Source organism: Panthera leo, chromosome D1 (genome assembly GCF_018350215.1).
Source record: "Panthera leo isolate Ple1 chromosome D1, P.leo_Ple1_pat1.1, whole genome shotgun sequence".
NCBI classification, from domain to species: Eukaryota; Metazoa; Chordata; class Mammalia; order Carnivora; family Felidae; genus Panthera; species Panthera leo.
Window position 1 is genome coordinate 96,089,682 of NC_056688.1, and position 19,966 is coordinate 96,109,647.

The window sequence follows — 19,966 nt, forward strand, 5'->3', positions numbered from 1 at the left end:
TAGAGAAAATGACATCAATACTGCTTTGAATAAGCAAACAATCGGGTTAACAAAATGCAAATGCTACAATGCTTACTTGCTTGCTTCCTCAGGAGAGATTCTCATGTGTGCTCCACTGTTGGTTTGGAGGACTTGGCATAACACATCGCAGGAGGCGTATTTTACCAAGGCCAAAAGAGTAGCCTTGGATTTGAAGTATGCCACAGACAACACTGTTTTCAAATTCCACTACTATGACTTTTTTTTAACCTTTAAAAAGTGACATTCTTTGTCCTAGAAGAAAAAATAAAAAGGTCTTCATGGAGAAAACAGCTACTTCATTTGTGAATCATTAAAAAAAATCAATCACAGCTTTATTCAAGCTCTTAATGCGTCCTAGACCAAGAATCTCACCATGCCAAACGCTATCAAGGTCTTCTCCATGCATACGTACTGTCATGCTTTGTGTAAGTTGCAGAATCAAGAGACTTAGTTGGTACAGGCTGATGTGACGCTGTGCTGGCTTAGTGTATTCAGGAGTGTTTATTACCTGTTGACCTTTTCCTATGTGCATGCAGTGCCATAATTTTCTGAAGAGGCATCATTTTAATAGTGTAATATTAAAAATAGTATAGACAATAGCAATAGTATAAATAACAGTATAGATAATAGTATGTAGCCAACAATAGTATAGATAATAAAAGTCAATTAATTGCAAAAATTATTGACTGCAAAAGCTAGAATAGAACTTACTCTTCTTTTTCTTCCCATGCCATTTTAAGTGAATACTTGCTCCGCTTATGTATTTGATGGGATATTTTCTTTTAATTTGTGTCCTTCCTTTCTCCTCAGCTAAATGCAAAGATATCTTTTTGTTATCTTTGCCCATGCAACCTTATAGTTTATGGGTAATGCTTTGGAGGCATGTGTTCCATTTTTCTCCTCTAAAACCTAGTATTTTCCAGAATGTTATAAGATAGAGAATGGTCAAATGTTGAGAATATTTATCCTCAAATATGGTTTGAGCAGAGATGAATAGTTAAGATCAGTCTACTCTATCTCTGTTTATACTTAAGTCTTTAAAACTTCTCAACAGAAGGCCCAAGAATATTATTCACTACTCAGGGAAAGGGCCAGTTCACTTCCAAATGGCAAACTCCTAGGTTATTTGGGTTGGAATCCAGAGGTGACTTCCTTATATAGTTCAATATAAGTCCCCAATATATCAAAGGAAGAGAAATAGGTATAGGCTGAGGAGAGAGAGCCAAGGCCTGTAGGAACTGGGTTGTGGAAAATTCTTCAGGACCGCTGGGAAGGAAGGAACTTGTTAAGAGTTGCGTAGCTTCCCAGTCCCAGCTGACTAAGGAAGTTACAAGTAGAAGAGTCTTGCTTCTTCAGAGGATTTAGAAATTTATAAAGCTACTTGTTAACTTCTTGCTCTCTTCAGGAACTTTACCAGTTAGAAATTAGCTTTAAGTTGACTTTTAAAATGTCTCCGAAAGGGCCATTGACATCTTCATTTACATCTTATTGGGATTAGTACATTTAGTTTATGACCTTGATGGATTAGTCACCTGCAGGAAATGGCTGTTGTAGTTAGTGAAAGACGTGAAAAAATCATTTTGAAATGGAAAGGAAGAGACTTAAAGAGGAAACTGTAGAAGGGTACAGCTGGCTTAGTCGGTAGAGTGTGTGACTCTTGATCTCAGGGTCCCCCGAGTCCTCAAGCCCCATGTTCAACTGTAGAGATTACTTAAAATCTTAAAAAAACAACAAAAAAGAGGAAACTGTAGTGGTAGGTTGGTCAGTGGGGTGTTGTGAAAGGGAGGAAGAATAGAAGGGCAAGAGAAAGTTAGTTGAGAGAGTACCAAAGATAAATTTTCATGTTTGGAAATACCACCACCTGCCCCCATAGCTCAGGTATAAAATGGCTCACGCCCAAGAAAGGGCAGAGGCTATTAGCTTAAGTATACAGGAAAGGCTTACAGGAACATGATGGGATGATAGAACAGATGGTCATTTGCCTATTACATCAGGATATGATTTATGGGTTTAAGACACTTCCAAAACTTCCCTTTTGTAATGCAATCCAATTTTGTCCCTAACCACCCAGAGTTAATGTGCACTCCACAAGTTCAGGGCATAGTCCCCAACAAGACTGCCCTTAGTTCAAATATAGCAGTCTCCAGGCCACCTGCACTTCTGACCAACGGGCTACAAATTTGGGGGTTCCCATCACCCCTTCAGGTTTGATAATTTGCTAGAACATCTTACAGAACTAGGAGAGCACTATACTCACAAGTAGAGTTTTATTATGAAGGATAGGAATTAATACTAGCCAAATAAAGAGACCCATAGGGCAAGATCTGAGAGGGTTCTGAACTCTGTGCCTCTCTGTGGGGTTAAGGTGAACCCCCTCCCTGTGCTTAATGTTCACCAACCAGAAAGCTCAGTGTCCAGAATTTTTATTGGAGTTTCATTATGTAGACATGATTAATTGAATCTTTGGCTATGTGACTGAACTTCGTTTCTAGTCCCTCTCCCTTTTCGCAGGTTGGGCTGGCTCAAGGCCTTAGCCTCCTGGTCACACAGTTTGGTCTCTTTGGTGACCAAGCCCCATCCTGATTCATCTCATTAGCATAATCTCAGTTGTGATCCAAAGGCCAACCAACCTGGCTGGCTCAGTCAGTAGAGCAGGCAGAGCATGTGACTCTTGGTCTCAGGGTCATGAGTTCAAGCCCTACGTTGAGTGTAGAGATTACTTAAATAAATAAAGCTTAAAAAAAAAAAAAAAAAAAAAAGGCCCACCATGAATTACAAAGAAACTCCTATCATCTTGGAAATAGCAAGGGTTTAGAACCTCTACCCCAGAAATCTGGGACAAAGACCAGACAAATACTTTATTATAGGGCACCTTTCCTTTCTGTTTGTTGATTGATTCATGTACTAATTCATTCAACACATAAAATTCCAGAGATACGGCAGTAAATAAAACTGATACTCATTCTGCTTTTATGGAAGGCAGCTATTGAACAAGCTGTGAATGTAATGAAAGAATATGTTACTGAGAAAGCTGAGGGTGTCAGAGATGGTCTCTGAGAAAGTAATATTTAAAGTGAGCCCTAAAGGCTGATTAACCCTGGGAGGAGAGATGTGGGAAGGGTTTCCAGGTGGAAGAAAAGGCTGGAGGTGAATGTGCTTGACAGGTTGGAGGAACTGATGGAAGAACTGTAAATCTAGAGCACGGACTGCAAAGGGGACAGTGGCCAGTCTGGAGATAACCAGGGCCAGTTCATGAAAGGCTTAGAAAATCAGGTTAATAGATTTGGGCTCTACTGGAAAGACAGTATAGACATTGTAGAGTTTTAAGCAGTAAATTGACATCATGTTAGAGAGATTATTCTGACTTCAAGTGGAAGAGGGCAGGAATTGATAAAAGGAAACCAGTAAGCTTCTTTCAGCAATGACACAGAAGATGACAGTGGTTACATTAGGATTCAGGCACTGGGAATGGTTAGAAGTAGCCTGACTACAGAGATGTTTAGGAAGTAGAAACAGGACCAGTGTCTATTGAGAGAGGGTCCTCATCAGAGGTTTTGTCTGATAGAAGCACTGATTAATAACAATAGCAGTTGTTTGGTGTGTCCAATCATTATTGCCAACATCCCCAAGTGCTTTTATATGCCAGACACCATGCTAACAAATCTCATGTAATCCTCAACAGTACTATAAAGTAGACATTACTGCTTCTGTGACCATTTTAGGACAAGAAACAGACTTAAGGAGGTTAAATATTGTCCAGGATTATACAAGTAGTGGTTTGCAATTTGCAGGTTCTGACTTGAGCAACTCTGTGCTGTTTCCCTAAGACAAGAAACCCTAGATCGGGAGAAAATTCTGTAAAGAAAATGATGATTTCACTTTGGGATATGTTAAGCTTGAGAGAGCTATGAGAAGTCCAAGTGGAGATTCAAGTGGACCTGTGGATCCCTGGCACCAGTGCCCTCCTTTGTGTTGAATGAGGCCAAAGCCTGGGGCTGCCAATCACAGCGAGTGGAATAGATACATGGATTTTTTTTTTTTTTTTTTTAAGACTAGGAGACTCATCAGGAACATTATCAGACTAAGTATAGTGCCGTATAATTCCATTAGATGTGTTGGATGAGATTGGATTTCTAAAGTGAGAATAAGACTTAGAATTCAAATGTATCTCCTTTCACTTGAAAACCACTAATGGTATTAATTAAAGCAGAACCTTTAACTTAAAACTGGGTAATTAGCTGTGATCTCAGAAATGTAAACAGAACCGTAATGCATGAAGTTGACGAATGTTCCTCCCATTCGCTCAGATTTAACCACCAACCTCCTGTCATCCTTCTTTCCTCCTCTCTTCTGAGTTTATGGATGGCAGATCTTACCTAGTTTTATAATGAGGATCACATAGCAATTTATAATTAAACAGTAGAAATAAAGTGTTCTGTTGTGTTGCTTCTGACTCAGTCTTAACTTTTCAATTTCTGATTAAAGGCACTGCAAATTTAAAGCCTTGTAAACTCTCTTTTATTTAGAAATTGCTACTCACAAGTGTATGAAAACTGTAAAGTTTGCAAAATGTTTTACATGGTGTTCCAAATATCATCTGTCAGAGTATGAACATGTGCTAGCTACAGCAATATGTTAAATAAGGCAAAGAAGGAATTTTCTTTGCCTCACTTTGCAAACTCTCTATAGACTGTCAGACTAGATCTACTTGAAAGAAATAGAGGGTAGAGGAACAACTGGGATACCCTTAATCAGTACGAGCAGTTATTCTGGCTGTTTCCACAGGATCTCTCCACTTTGCTGCTGTCCACATATGATAAAAGCAGGGACTTTGCCTCTCCTGCTGCATCCCAGCACCTAGAATAGTGTTGGGTACAGAGTGGTTCAGGAGCTACCTGTTGAATTAATGACCACACAGGGGCACCTGGGTGGCTCAGTCGGTTATGTGTCCAACTCTTGATTTTGGCTCAGGCCGTGATCTCATAGTTTGTGAGTGTGAGCTCTGCATTGAGCTCTGCACTGACAGTGCGGAGCTTGCTTGGGATTCTCTCTCTCTCTCTCTCTCTCTCTCTCTCTCTCTCTCTCTGCCCCTTCCCTGCTTGCTCTCTCTCTCAAAATAAATAAACTAAAAACGAAGAAGAAGAAGAAGAAGAAGAAGAAGAAGAAGAAGAAGAAGAAGAAGAAGAAGAAGAAGAAATGATCACCCAAAAATAAACGCTCTTCCTCTTCCACTGATTAACATACTGATATGTTCCAGGAATTGGGTTAAAGATTTGATGCCTATCATTTCTTAAATTATTAACCCTGTTTTATATATAAGGACATTGAGAAAACTGAGGCTCACTGGGGTGAAATCACTTGCCTCTTGTCAGGAGCTCGTAGTAGTAGAGCTAGGGCTGAAACTTGGGTCTGTTGGACCCTGTGAGTTCAAAAGCTTAAGACGGGAGAAGTTTCTACCTGCTTTTGGCTTATACGCTATTCCTGAAGTCTGCATTCAAAAAAACTCAGTTTGTTTTGAAAAGGGATGAAGTGGCAGCATTTTTTTTCGAATCCATTTTATTAATGAACTATAATAGGTTTTCCATTTCTCTAGTCTTTAATTTGAGTGCTTGGGCTGGATTAGTCTGTATCACTATAAATGTGACTGAAATTACCTTTAACATCTGTACTTTGATATGATGAGTGGGAAATCGGGAATACTTTACATTATTTGACATCTACTGGGAAGCCCAACCATTAGATGATGTATTTTTATATTACCTTAATTTCTTACGCCTCTGATTAATCTAAAAAAGCAGATTGAAGGTGTTTTGTGTGTGGTCACCTGTATCGGTTATCACTGTTTCTTCAAGTAGATTTTCATTTTCTAGTAACTTAGTGTATTTTCCTCCCTCATGCCCAACCAGATACCAAATATCTGATTTTCTAATGACATCACTATCTCAAAAGCAGATGGTTTTAATAAATGATTCGAAGTTTGGTAAGGTCAGAAACAGCGGCAAATGAATTTAGAAGAAACAGAAATCTTGTGTATGTTCTTTTTAAGTATGAGAGATGTGGAAGTGATTTTTAGCAATCATATGATACAGAATATCTACATAACATTTCAGAATTACTCTGGATTTTGAGTCTTTATAATACAATACTTTATCAGTATTGGTGTTTTCAGAAGTTCTGCATGGGGGTGTGGGAGGGCACTGCTGAGCACCAGGCATTGACTGTTCTTTCCAGCGAGGGCCAGCTCTTTTAGAATTGCTCCTTTCACCACCGCGTCCTTCTTTTTCCAATTACCCTGCCCTTGTTCTTGGTCTTTTGTGACCTCTGCTCTCTGTTTGCCTCATCTCTTCTCTTGAACTTTTCTTATCTTAGCACTCCAATGAGAAGCTGACAGGAAAGATTGCCTATCTGTTCATGATCCTGTGGTGATTGTTGAAGTCCTAGTTGGAATTCTGAGATGACATGGGCATCCTTTGTTTTTGGAAAGACACAGTGTCTTTTATGCGAGTGAAAGGTTTTTGTGGGTCACTGAATAAAAAATTTAAAATTTGTCTCTTGTGTCTTACTTGAAGAAGTTTAAAAAAAAAAAAAAAGCGACCCTGACTAATAAACAGATATTTAATGCCAATTTAAAATGCTACCATTTAGAAGGGATTTTCAACTACCTGAATACTTTTGGAACCACTTGTGGCACTGTTTAGTTTGGTGAATTCTATAATGAATTCTGTTATATTGGCATTGCACGCACCGATTCTTAGCGAGATTACATTATAATGGAAATATTTCCATCCTTCACTCCTACCCAAAGGCTGTTTTCTTCCTTTTCCAATTCCTTTAAAGCTTTCCGCCCGCCGTTTGGTTATTGCTGCCACCTAATGTCTCAAAATAAAATTGCAGTGGGGTTGCCTTTTTCAAAAGATTTGCACTATTGTGCAGTTTATGGAAATAGCTATTTGAGAGCAACAGTTGTTTTTCTCTGTACTCTTAAATAATAGCACTCTAAAGTGATTACCAACCGTGGAGAGATTACGGGTAGTGAATATTTCACAAGCAAAAGGCGCAACTAACAAAACAGGAAGGGATTTTAGAGTCCTAAGCCCTGGAATAGGACAAATTGCCAGTCTGACCTTGTAATGTACTTCCCCTCATAAAATTGGGCTTGATGCTCTGAAAGATCTATTCCAGCTTTAACATTTTTTTTGCTGTGTATGTTTTTGGTTATAATAACATGGCCCTTATACATGATTCTATTTCTTTGGGCTAAAGTGTTGAACCATGTTTTTTTTTTTTTAGAACTATATTAAATAGATGTTCACATTTTCATTGTGTGAGTATGTAGTTTTGATGGCTCCCTTTGCTCAATTAGAAACAGATCGGAAGATTGTCCATTGTTAGTGCCTTAATCAGAGTGACATTGCCCTGCTTGCTTGGTTTTTTGTGGGCTTCCTTAGCTCAACTTTGTACGTGCAGTACATGTTGAAATTACTAAATCAAGTGTACTGTTTATGGAATTCCCAGATTAAACACACACACACACACACACACACAACACCCCCCCACACACACACACACAATCTGGATTTTAAAAGATTTGGGGGGTGCCAGGGTGGCTCAGTTGGTTAAGCATCCGACTCTTGGTTTCAGCTCAGTTCGTGATCTCATGGTTCGAGAGATTGAGCCCACATCAGGCTCGGCACTGACAGTGTGGAACCTGCTTGAGATTCTCTCTTTCCCTCTCTCTGCCTCTCCCTTTCTTGTGCACACACACTGTCTCAAAATAAATTAACTCCTAAAAAAGCATCAAGTCTTTAAAAAAATGTGAATAAAACATTTATAATTACACTATCCAGTTTTCTTCAGCACTTTGAACTGGAGTATTAGTATTTCCATTGGCTACAAAGAAAACTGAAAAAGGTATTCTAGATCCAGGAGAGTGAGGGGAAATGGAGTTGGCTGTGAGTGTCAGAATTTTTCTTCAATCCTGAAGAACATTACAATTTGGCAAAACCTTTCCTTGAAGAGTCTATTTTAAGCTGACTTTGTAACAAATATTTTGTTTATTTGTAGCATTTTAACAGATACTTTAGTTGTTGTTTCTCTTAGGCTGTGAGTTATTCATCCTTTATAATTCTATCCATGGGTAAAGCAAAGTCAAGGGCACATAATGCCTCACCTTTAACTAGTTTAGCCTTAATTGTTAAAGGTCTGTATAAAATCGATTCCTTGAACCTCTGGTGGGTAGAGAACTTGTTGAATAAATTACAAATAGATTTGGACCTGTGGTTATTAATTATGTTTAGATATAATCCTTGTCCACAAGAGCACACATTGTAATTACGTACAATTTGCTTTGCCACTGTTCTTTGCTTTCTGATTTTCAGATAATTTTCAGTGATTTTGTTTAGTCCATCCCGACCAAGTTGTGCAGGTAGAATCTTGAGACTCACAGCCTCAAGTGACTGGCTTACTGCTAACTATAGAACCCTTATTGAGTTATTTCGCACCGCTAATTTTGTTAGTCTACTGAAAGAGTTACTGCTACTGTTACCGGGTTTATTTGGCACAGTGCCTTCTGAGTTTTCGCAGACGGATCGTAATTTCACCATCTTTTTACTACCAAAACCTTTCTTTTCTAATACTCCAGTTTTATTAAACATGGCTACCAGATTTCTTTTTTTACCCAATTACTGCTGATATTTTTTCCTGAACTGAATACTGGGTGGAGGCATATGCAGCTTTAATATGCTGGTTAAGAGCCCAGCCTCTGAAGTCAAATTTCCAGAGTTGGAGTCCCAGTCTTACTTTGCTCTATGTCCTTTGACAAATTATTTAACCGCTGTGAACTTTGGTTTCCTACTATGTAAAAGGGAGATAGTAATAGGAACTACCTAGTAGGGTTGTTGTAGTGATTAAATGTAGATAGAGATTATCCATTTCATTATTAATTAAAATAAATTCCGAGATATTTTATGTATTCCTACAAACGTTCCTTATTCTGGGTTTGTCTTTCCAGAGCTAGGGAGAACCATAGGCTATCTGAGTATTAGTCATGTACCTAATTGTATATAAATTTCTTCTTGGCTTCTCAGTTGTCCTGTAGTCCCAGCCTTAGGTGAGGTGACTGAGGAGGGAGGATATAGAAAGACAAGGACATGATCTTGATTTTCAGGGCTTATGGTCTGTAGGGACGGATGGTTCATTGGAGACATTTAGTCTGAACCTACTCTCGGCCTCCACGAAGAAGTCTTCCCTCACTCCCTGGATGATGTCAGACCCCAGGCGTAGGCTCCCATGGCACAGTGTACTTCGTAATGAAATAAATGTTTTATTCTTTTTGTTCAGTGTCTTTCTCTTCCTACAACACAGTATGCACCATGATGCCAAAGATTGCCTTTTTCTTTCTGGTGTTTCTAGTTTCTAGTGCATGTCTTGTATGTAGGCATATGGCAAATATTTGTTGAATGATTAAACAAGCTCTCGTGTTAGAGATGAAGAAGCTGAGATGCGTCTCATACGTGACTTATCCCTAGTCACATGTTTTCCGTTTCTAGTAGAATGCGGGTTTCTGGTCCCCTACGCTGCAATACCCTTCACTCTTTCTACTCCATTATGAAAATGTAAGTCTAGAGAGGGATCAAGCGATATCTACAAATAACTATCACAGAGGCAGAATACACACTCCAAGGGGCTGTGGAAATTAAAGCAAAGAGAAAGTCCCTTTATGGGGGGGTTGGATGGTAGGTTCAGGAAGGGCTTAATGAGGAAGACATTTGAACTATACAAATACTGATAGATTTTGGGTGGAAGAGTGTGGGAAAGATTACTCCAGTCATAAACAGTATTTGATTTCATTGTATCACTTTAGTCTTGATATTATTAATCTCCTTATTTCAATAAATGTATAAAATGTAGTTTATGTTAGCCAGCTAATGATCTTGTCTTATTTCAGTGAACAATGTGGGAGTGTCGTATGAGTATCCTGAATACTTTCTGGACGTTCCTGACTTGGACAATGTAAGTCTTTTTTTTTTTTTTTTTTTTTTTTTTTTTTTTTTTAATAGTATGGTAACAAAAGGAGAGCATGTGAATATTGGCAAGGCAGTATGGTATAATGGTTCACACTGTGAGCACTTGAGTCCAGCTGCCCGGGGTTTGCACTGTGGCTTGTCTTCTTGTTCCCTGAGTTACCTTGGGGGTGATCCCACCATCCCACATCCACAAGATGGATGTCCATTCCCACATCCACAAAATAGGTGCCTTCACAGGGATCTTGGAAGGATTGAACGAGAAGATGTTTATAACCTCATTAGTATAGTACAAAGTTCAGTAGTAGCTCATCTTGTTACCCTTATTTCTATATTTATTATATGAAAATAGCTCTGTTTTAAGTATCAGGATTATAAACTTCAATTTAGAAATCATAAATATGTTAATATATAGCAATATGGTTGATTCAGGTAAACTTACCAAAATGAAAGCTATATTCTTGAAGCAGGCATAAATCTTTTTTTTTTTTTTTTATGTTTGTTTATTTTTGAGAGTGAGAGAGCACGTGTCTGGGGGAGGTGGAGAGGCAGAGACAGAGGGAGAGAGAAAATCCCAAACAGGCTCCGCACTGTCAGCGCAGAGCCTGATGTGGGACTCAGACTCACAAACCGTGAGATCATGACTTGAGCTGAAATCAAGAGTTGGATGCTTAACCAACTGAGCCACCCAGGCACTTCATGCATAATTCTTTAATAAAAATTAGAAAAGCATATCCTTGAAGGAATATGTGAATTAAAAAGAATTGTTGAAAATCTTAGATTCAATAATTTCTCCTTTCAATATTAGCAGAAAGAAAATAGCATATTTCTTTTAGATTTAGTGTCTTTTGCTTCCAGATTTTTCTTACACGTCTACCTTGGATTTTGCATTTTAGCATGAATTGTTACTTTTGGTAGAAAAGTGTTGTAGCACTGAGAATAAAACAAAATCTGCCTTTGTACCCCAACTCCTGCCATTTTCCTGTGTCTCTACTGTATCTGGGGAAACTTTCTGTGGTTTGCTAGATCACGTATGTATGTATCTAATATGGTTACTTCCATGATCAGAGGTATATAAAATTGTCCATATTTGTTTTACAGACCATCAAGAAACTGATAAATGTTAATGTTCTTTCTGTTTGTAAGGTAAGCAGCTTTTTTATAAATATGTCATCCCTTTTTGGTTCATTCTATTTGAAAACTCACGACCAGTTTGTTCACATTAGTCATCTCTTCTTTCCATGTAAATATGTATCCCTGATGAAGGCGGTCTTATTTCCTTATGTTTTGGGGGTGTAGAAAGAGCTGAAGACCAAACAAGTTTCTGTGTAATTTTGCTTTTGAACAATTGAACATTTATGAAATGCCTCCTCTGTGCAAACAGTGCAGTAGTCCCTGGGACTACACAAACGAACTTAGGCTGACGACGGATTTTTACAAAGTTTTCATCTACACACGGTTCTTCACTGATAAATTATTTCCATTTTCGTATCCCCTGTAACACATTGTAAGCAGGTGAATGAAATGTTGTGGGAAAGCATTGTGTGGCAGTATGGGACTAAAAGTAATGGGAACGATTTTTATTAGCCACACATAAAAATTACTCTGGCTTCTAGTTGGTAGGCATGCATTAAAATCGTGTTACTTGTATGTGCCTAGAAAAGACACCATAGCTAATATGTGCTAAAAGGAAGAACAGGCAGCAGAGAAAAAAAAAAAAAAAGTGGGAGGCGGGGAATAAGTAGCAAATATGAGCATCTGAGCACTACTTCTCCTTATATGTTAGCAGTCACTGATACCATACCTTGATTCCGCACACTAGCCTAGCAAAAAATATTGCCCGAGACAGAATTTGCGTAGGCAACGTCAGAAGCTTCAGATTTGAACACACAGCAGTGTCCCTCTTATCCACCGGGGATATGTTCCAAGACTTCTGGCAGATGCCTGAAGCCCCAGATGCCATCGAACCCTATATACACTGTTTTTTCCTATCCGTACATACCCCTGATAAAGTTTCATTTCTAAATTAGGCTCAGTAAGAGGTTAACAATAACTAACAATAAAATAGAACAATTATAATGATAATGCTGTAATAAAAGTTAGGTGAATGTGGTCTCTCCCAGAATATCTTACTGTGCTGTACTCACCCTTCTGGTGAGGACGTGGAATGAGAAAATGCCCACATGCTGCGATGAACTGAGGGGAAGGACGTAGGCACTGTGACCGGGTGTCAGGCTGCTTTTGACCTTCTGACATTGTGTCTGAAGGAGGATCATCTGCTTGCAGACCACAGTTGACCTCAGTTGACTGTGGGCAACTGAAACCTTGGAAGGTGAAACCACAGGTGAGGGGGACCGTTGTACTGACAGAAAAGCCAAATCCGTGTTTAGTAACTCTTCGAGTTTAAGGAAATAAAAAAATATTTAACTCAAATCTATTAGAGTTAACCAGATAAATATAAATAAGAACTTAATTACTAGTTTTCAGCTGATGGCACAGTCTTGATCATTTTCTCTATTGTGAATGTTTAAAGAAAAACTCTATGTCTTCATGCCCTGAGAAGTGATGTCTGTTACATGCTTGATTTAAAGTCCAAGGGCCCTAAAATCTTATGCCTTGTCCACCTCTTCACGTATGGCTGTGCTTCTCCCTGGATACTACACATGTTGCATTTCAAGTACTTAGTTAATTCAGTTATTGTGTGGTTTTATATGATTTGAACAACATGTTGGTTCATGTAAACCAGTTACCAAAACAAAACCTTCATCATCCCTGCATATGTACCGTGTAACATTTGGTAGCTTGCTACTTAAAGGCACCTCATCTGAATTATATTATAATATGACAAATAATTTTATAAAAGAAAATAATCAGTGTATCTTTTCCATTATTGTTTTTAGCCAGAGTTGTTTTCTTACTTAAGATTCAGTTTAAGTGAGGTAAACTACTAACAATCTTTAAGTAGATTTGGAGCAAGAACCCCCCCAAACACAAAATGGATGCTTTTAAACCATGGTTGATATGAATATATCTGTATAGTTTTAAGGCTATTTCTCTTGGCATACCTGTATAAATGTTGTCGTTGGACAATAATCTGTATGAGGTTTCAAGTCAATTAAATAACTCTACAGTTTACTAGTTGTTTGACCCAGAACAGATTACTTGCCCGCTGTGCTTCCATTTTTCATGTGTAAAATTGAGGGTGTTAATCTCTTTACCTCACAGAGTTGTTTTGGGAATTAAATAAGGTAATGTGCCCAGCTCCTAGTGAGGGCCTTCAAGAATGTTACTATTACTCTCAGAGCTGATAAAGATGTTTAGTATCTGTGTGCAACTCTGAGTTTATTCGTTAGTAGGCAAAGCTTTTTTTTTTTTTTAATTTTTTTTTTTTAACGTTTATTTATTTTTGAGACAGAGAGAGACAGATCATGAACGGGGGAGGGTCAGAGAGAGAGGGAGACACAGAATCTGAAACAGGCTCCAGGCTCTGAGCGGTCAGCCCAGAGCCCGAAGCGGGGCTCGAACTCACCGACTGTGAGATCATGACCTGAGCTGAAGTCGGTCGCTTAACCGACTGAGCCACCCAGGCGCCCCCGTAGGCAAAGTTTTTTGATCAAAACTAACATTCTGGTCTATAATTAATATACTTTGTGGTTTTGCCTCTTGAAATGACTGTTGTGTACTATTGTTTTGATAATGTTTTCTAGCACATTTGGCCAAATGCCTAAAAATAATGAGTTGTTACAACTGTGTACATGTATTTCCTAATATATTTAATGAGTTAATGATGAAAAGTATATTGAAGTGCTTAAATTTTATTTTATAGAAGTGTTAATATTAGCTACAAATTAATGTCCTGATTTTTTTTTTTTATGAAAAAAATTTTTTAATGTTTATTTTTGAGAGAGACGGAGTGTGAGTGGGGAAGGGGCAGAAAGAGAGAGGGAGGGGCGCCTGGGTGGCTCAGTCGGTTAAGCATCTGACATCAGCTCAGGTCATGATCTCACAGTTTGTGAGTTTGAGCCCTGAGTTGGGCTCTGTGCTGACAGCTCAGAGCCTGGAGCCTGCTTCGGATTCAGTGTCTCCTCTTCTCTCTGCGCCTCCCATGCTCATGCTCTATCTCTCTCTGTCTCTCAATAATAAATAAACATTAAAAAAAAATTTTTTTTTTTAAAAGAAAGAAAGAGAGAGGGAGACACAGAATCTGAAACAGTCTCCTGGCTCTGAGCTGTCAGCACAGAGACCGATGTGGGGCTCGAACTTGGGAACGGTGAGATCATGACCTGAGCCAAAGTCTTGCTTAAGCGACTGAGCCATCCAGGCGCCCCAGTCTCCTGAAAATTTTAACCCCTTTGTCAGATAAGCCATATATAATTTTTACTCTAGATACAGTAGTATTTTCTCCTGTAGCCTTCTGCTTGTCAGTGCTTCCATGTTTATATGCCTTGATATTAAAAAAACACGGCCTCCTCTGTCTCCCAAGACGTGCATTTTTGGCTGGCAGTCTACTGAATACTAACGGTAAAAGCCCAGGGTCTTGACCTTGACCTGTGAGAACCAGTCAGCTTGCTGTGTTTCACGGCCACACACTGCATCCTTCAAGCAGCTTCTGAGCCAGAGCAACACGTGTGGTGGTGGTCACCTCATGCCTGCTTGAAGACAAGTAGGCAGGGGGTCAGTGCCGAAAAAGCAGCACAAATCCAACAGCACTGTAGAGTACCTCTCAGGTTTTTTTAAATAACTGTGAAATAAGAATGTGCGGCACCAGTCCTAATATCTCGACAGATTATGAAATGCTTCTCCCTCTTCTTCCTTCTTCCTCTTCTGCTTTGTCTTTCCACATTGGCATACGTACTTGTTCAACCACGAAATGAGTCAGGGAGACAAATGCTAACTTATTAAACATGTCATAGCATATCATATGGTGAACCATATTGGTGGGAAGTGTCACCGCCACAGGAACTGGGTTCAGGCTTACCATGTCTGTAAGCCTGGTTTTTGCAAATCACATCCCATTTACAAAGCACTAAGGGCGTTTGCTATTCAAAACACTGGAGCGCCTGGGTGGCTCAGTCGGTTGAGCGTCCAACCTCGATTCAGGTCATGATCTTGCGGCTTGTGGGTTCAAGTCCTGCGTTGGGCTCTGCGCTGACAGCTCAGAGCCTGGAGTCTGTTTTGGATTCTGTGTCTCCCTCTCTCTCTCTGCCCCTCTTCCTTTTGTGTTCTTTCTATCTGTCTGTCTGTCTGTCTCTCTCTCTGAAATAAATAAACATTAAAAAAATTTTAAAACACTTGTACATTAAGCTGAATAGTCATCCTTTATTTTATCTTTAGAGTAAATACGAACCTTCCTGTACCTTTGTGATGTGCACTTTTAGTGGAAAAACAGTTCAAAACTCTTGCTTTATTCACCACGGAATGAATAGCATCCGGAGGGTAGCCAAGTGGTCTTTGTTGTGCTGCAGACAGGATCCGTGTGGTTGGCATCTCTGTTGCATAGATGACTAGTGAGTGTTCAGGTGTAAGAATGGTTTGACTCGAGGAGGCAGAGGCGAGTGGTGTGCACTGGGTAACCAGTCAGCGGCCAGAAAGACGAGTTAGGACATGATTGTGCACGAGCTTGGGCAGTGGGCTAAGAGGGATGGAGAACCTTTGAGCAGAAAAGTAAGGTGGCATCTGATGCACGTTTTAGAAAGGTGGTTCTAGTGGCAGAGTGGCCATATGTGGTTATGGTATATGAGTTGATTTTCTGTCTACTGAAGAAAGGGCATTCACCTGGATAAGGTTTTCTGTGTGAGGCTCCCAGGCTCAGCGTTCTTCCATGCTGCTGTGATTTGCCCTATGGTGTATTTTGATGAATTGGGCCTATTGCGCTTTAGTTGACTGTGTTATGTTCCAGGGCCAGGGCTACATTTCCTGTAGAAATGTAACTATGTTCGGAGCCCCGGGGAAACTTAAAAGAAGATGAAAATTGGTCTGGCTGTAGAATCTTCAAAGATTTTATGGTGGCTGGACATCAGGGGAACTAGGGCATGGGTGTCTGCTGCCTAATGTCATAATAAATGTATTGAAAATAGTTTATACCAGAAAGAAAACAGCTTCTTCTCATCATCAGTGCTGGTCCAAGTTTTGCCTCCTCGCCAAACCGCTCGATAGGGACGCCTGACTTGAGAAGCATGCCAGGAAAGAGGAGTGAAATCAGTATACCCCTGTGACCCTGGGTTTGTTCCCCTAATCTGGAGATGTTTGTTGGGTGAGGCCCCAGCATCTTGTTGTAGGTCCTGTGCCACCTCACAGGCATTGACCTGGATGTGTCAGGTCTGGGATTATCATGTGGTCCGTGTGCTCCTGTGTTAGTAGGTCAGATTATAAAAAGTCACATAAGTTCCACATCCCGACAGAGGAATAAGAGAAGTGAAATATCCTGACCAGAGAAATTACAGGTCATCACCAGATGCAGTGGTGGTGAGTGGCCCAGAAGAATACTGGGGAAGAAATATTAACCAGAATACTTTTGACTATAGACCCTTGATGTGTAATCATAGAGTCCAGTCACCTCTCCCAGGCCATTGTCTAAGTCCTGCTCAACTCGACTTTCCCTTCACCAGACATAAAACTGTTAGTTGAGGTCACCCAAGAGGTGTTTAGAAGGCTTGTTGCTTGCCTTACAGTTTTGCTTTCACATCCTTCAGGGGTAAATTTAGTGCTGTCCTTGTTCTCTGCAGAGCGGGTAAGTGCCAAGGCGAGGAGGGCAGTGGTGTGGAAGTTCTATCTAATTGACCAACATGGCAGGTAGATCAGCCTCAAGAGCTCGGAAGAGAGGTCCTACTAGCCGGGGCTTTTCCTTTTGTGATTTGAGATGCGCTGTGACTAAAATCTAAGATAAGTCTTATTTCTCCTCCAGAACAATGACCTTCGGACCAGAAATCGCCAAGTTTAGAGCCTCCAGACATTGAACCAGACTCTTCTAAAACAGTTGCAGTTTTGTGCCTGGAGGGCTTTCCATCTCTGAATACTGAGAGTTTGCACATGAAATTGTTGTAGTACTGTTGATTACTCTGGGGGAAATAATAGGAAACGGGAGAAGTCCCGCAACTCCAGAGACAGATCAGTACGAGTCCGATTTCAAACAAGCAGGACACCGACCTCCCCACAATTCAAAGACCAGTTCTAAAGCAGATCTTGCTCGCATTGTTTGTTTCTGATTTGAGATCACTTGTTTGATTTGGAGTTCCCTTCCTTCTGTAGGCCTGACAGTTTTTTGATGCCTTTAATGACAGTTTTAGGACCTCAAGACACTTTACTCCTTTTCAGATGAACACTACCCAAACAGTATTCCCTAAACTACTTGAAGTTCTTACCTAAGGGTGGGAAAACCATTTCTTCTGATGGTAGTGGGTCCTGAAGCTGCCACTGGCATTTGTGAAGAAGGTGGACAATAGGAGGGGCCCTGCCTATACCTCAATCCCTTTGGAAATTTCCAGTCTACCATTCTGACAAGTGGAGAGGACATTTCACCCTTCTTTATTACTACCTCTTTTAGAGCAAACAAGAAAGTGGGTGGGGTGTGACCCAGAATAGAATTTATTAACAACCTCTACTTACAGTGAGAAATTATACAGGAAGTTTTGTTTGTTTTATTTGGGGTTGGGGAGAAGTCCTTTTTTTTTTAATAAAATTTTTAATGTATTTATTTTTGAGAGGCAGAGACAGAGCATGAGTGGAGGAGGGGCAGAGAGAGAGGGAGACACAGAATCCAAAGTAGCCTCCAGCTCTGAGCTGTCAGCACAGAGCCCGACGTGGGGCTCGAACTCAGGAACCACGAGATCATAACCTGAGCCGGAGTCGGATGTTAACTGACTGAGCCACCCAGGCACTCCAAGATGAGGGGAGAAGTCTTAAGCAGGGCATCAGAATTTAGTTTTTCCTTCACTCAACCAAAGAGGGGCTTGAAATCGTGTCTTATTAGGAGTGGCTGAAAGAATTAGAGATGGTTAGCATGGAGAAAGGAAGCATGACATCACACACACACACGCACGTGTGCAAACACACACACACACCCCAATGCCAGTTAATTCTACCTCCTTAGTATTTCGCAAATCAGCTCACTTCTCTTCATGCCCAGTGATGCCTTCCAAATTCCAAGCCCCTACCCCTTTCATTGGGAACTACTAGAATAGCCCCACCAGCCTTTTTGAAACAACTTGTCTCCCTCTAGTCCAGTCTCCGTACCCCAACCAGAGTGTTACTTTGCATTAGGACATATGACACCACTGTGAGATCCTTCAGTGATTTCTTTCCCTCAAGTCCTAACTCCTTGGTGTGACCTATAGGGAAGGACCTACTTGATGTGGATGCTGCCCACCTCTCCAGTTCCACCTCTGGTCTGTCTCCCTCTACTTCCCTGCGTTCAGGTCAAAGCACCTTGAGTCTCTTGCACCTCATGTCCCTTCAGGCAGTTCCCTGTCCGTGGAAGCTCCCTCGTCTCCCACTTATGCTACTCATCCTTCAGTTCGCCCCCACAGTGTTCTGTCCTCGGGGGCTGGTAGGGAGCCTTCGAGACTAGGCCTGGTCTCTCGGCCACACGGTGTCACTGCGCACTGCACATCTTCCCTTCCCTCAGCAGCTCATTTCCGGTGTAGTGCCTCTCTGCAATTTGTGAGCCCCATGAGTGTTGGTACCGTGTTCTTTTTGTTCTCTGCTGTTCCCTAGCCCTGGGCCTCACCTATGGCAGGTGTGCCGCAAATGCTTTTGAATAAGTGAGTGAGTTAAAAAGTGAAAATCTTCTTTCTTTGGGAATAAGCAACCCACTTACTGTATGTGGCCCTAAAAGGCTGGACGTAGATCAATTATGGATATTTATACTGAAGGAAATCGTGAGAATTTTATACCCTTTGGACCCGCCAGCAGTGGAATGGGCAAAAGGGGAGTTCCCTTCTGATTCTAGGCCGAAGGCTCAAACCAGTAGTCTGGGCTGCACATGCCCTACCAACGTATTTCACTTAGCGCACGTTTCAAAATTGGGACAATTCACGGGCGCCTGGGTGGCTCAGTTGGTAAAGCGGCTGACTTAGGCTCAGGACATGGTCTTGCAGTTTGTAGGTTCGAGCCCCGCATCAGACTCTGTGCTGACAGCTCAGAGCCTGGAGCCTGCTTTGGATTCTGTGTCCCCACCTCTTTCTCTGCCCCTCCCCACTCCTGCTCTGTCTCTCCCTCTCAAAATTAAATAGACGTTAAAAAAAATTTTTTTTTTAATTGGGACATTTCACGCCCACATTTCTAGCTTCTCTTGGGGGAAACTCTGAAGATGAGGTAACGCAGACCTGAAGTGTGGCATGACAGTATAAGTGGGGAGGGCAGAGTGGCCAGCAGGTGAGTGTGCTGGGTAATGAGGCCTGCCCTCTCCAGGTCGCCACCGTCCCCACCCGGCCCTGCTCCCTGACTCACTGTGCTCGTATATGTTGCCCAGTCCTTCCAGGCATTTGAGTTTGTACCCCTCTGTACAGGCAACCCCAGATATTCAGTCTACTCCAACTGAAAACCTGCTTCATGGACTTGAAGGATTAGAATGGTTTTAACTAAATCGGTCTCTTCCATCCCTATGATTATCTGAAATCAGAGCACTTGGTGTGCTTTGCCTGCTTTTGAAAAGCTGTTTTTTTCCTGTTAATGCCAGTATATATTCACTGTATGTGGCTCAGCCGGGAGGGTATAGTGCTGTGCTCGGCCCATGGTGTAGATAATAAATGTTTGGATGGATGAGAAGCACAGAAGCGTTGGTTTTCTTTTCCTTACCTGGATTTGCCTTTGGCGTGTGACATGGTACCAGTAGAGGGAGCCCTCTGTTAATCTGGAAATCCTGGAGAAGAGGAGTCTCTGTGCAGCCATCTAATTGTATTTAATTTAGGCATTATGTTAAGAAT

At 40.9% G+C, this 19,966-nt stretch overlaps 1 protein-coding gene across 1 annotated transcript in view; it reads left to right on the forward strand.

Annotated features, from left to right (window-relative positions):
• Positions 1–19,966, forward strand: part of HSD17B12 (hydroxysteroid 17-beta dehydrogenase 12) — a 167,185-nt gene that overhangs the window by 109,900 nt on the left and 37,319 nt on the right. Inside the window, exons 5-6 of the mRNA XM_042904154.1 lie at positions 9,968–10,032; positions 11,145–11,189. Of these exons, the coding sequence (XP_042760088.1) occupies positions 9,968–10,032; positions 11,145–11,189 (110 nt within the window). The remainder of the gene's footprint in view (positions 1–9,967; positions 10,033–11,144; positions 11,190–19,966) is intronic.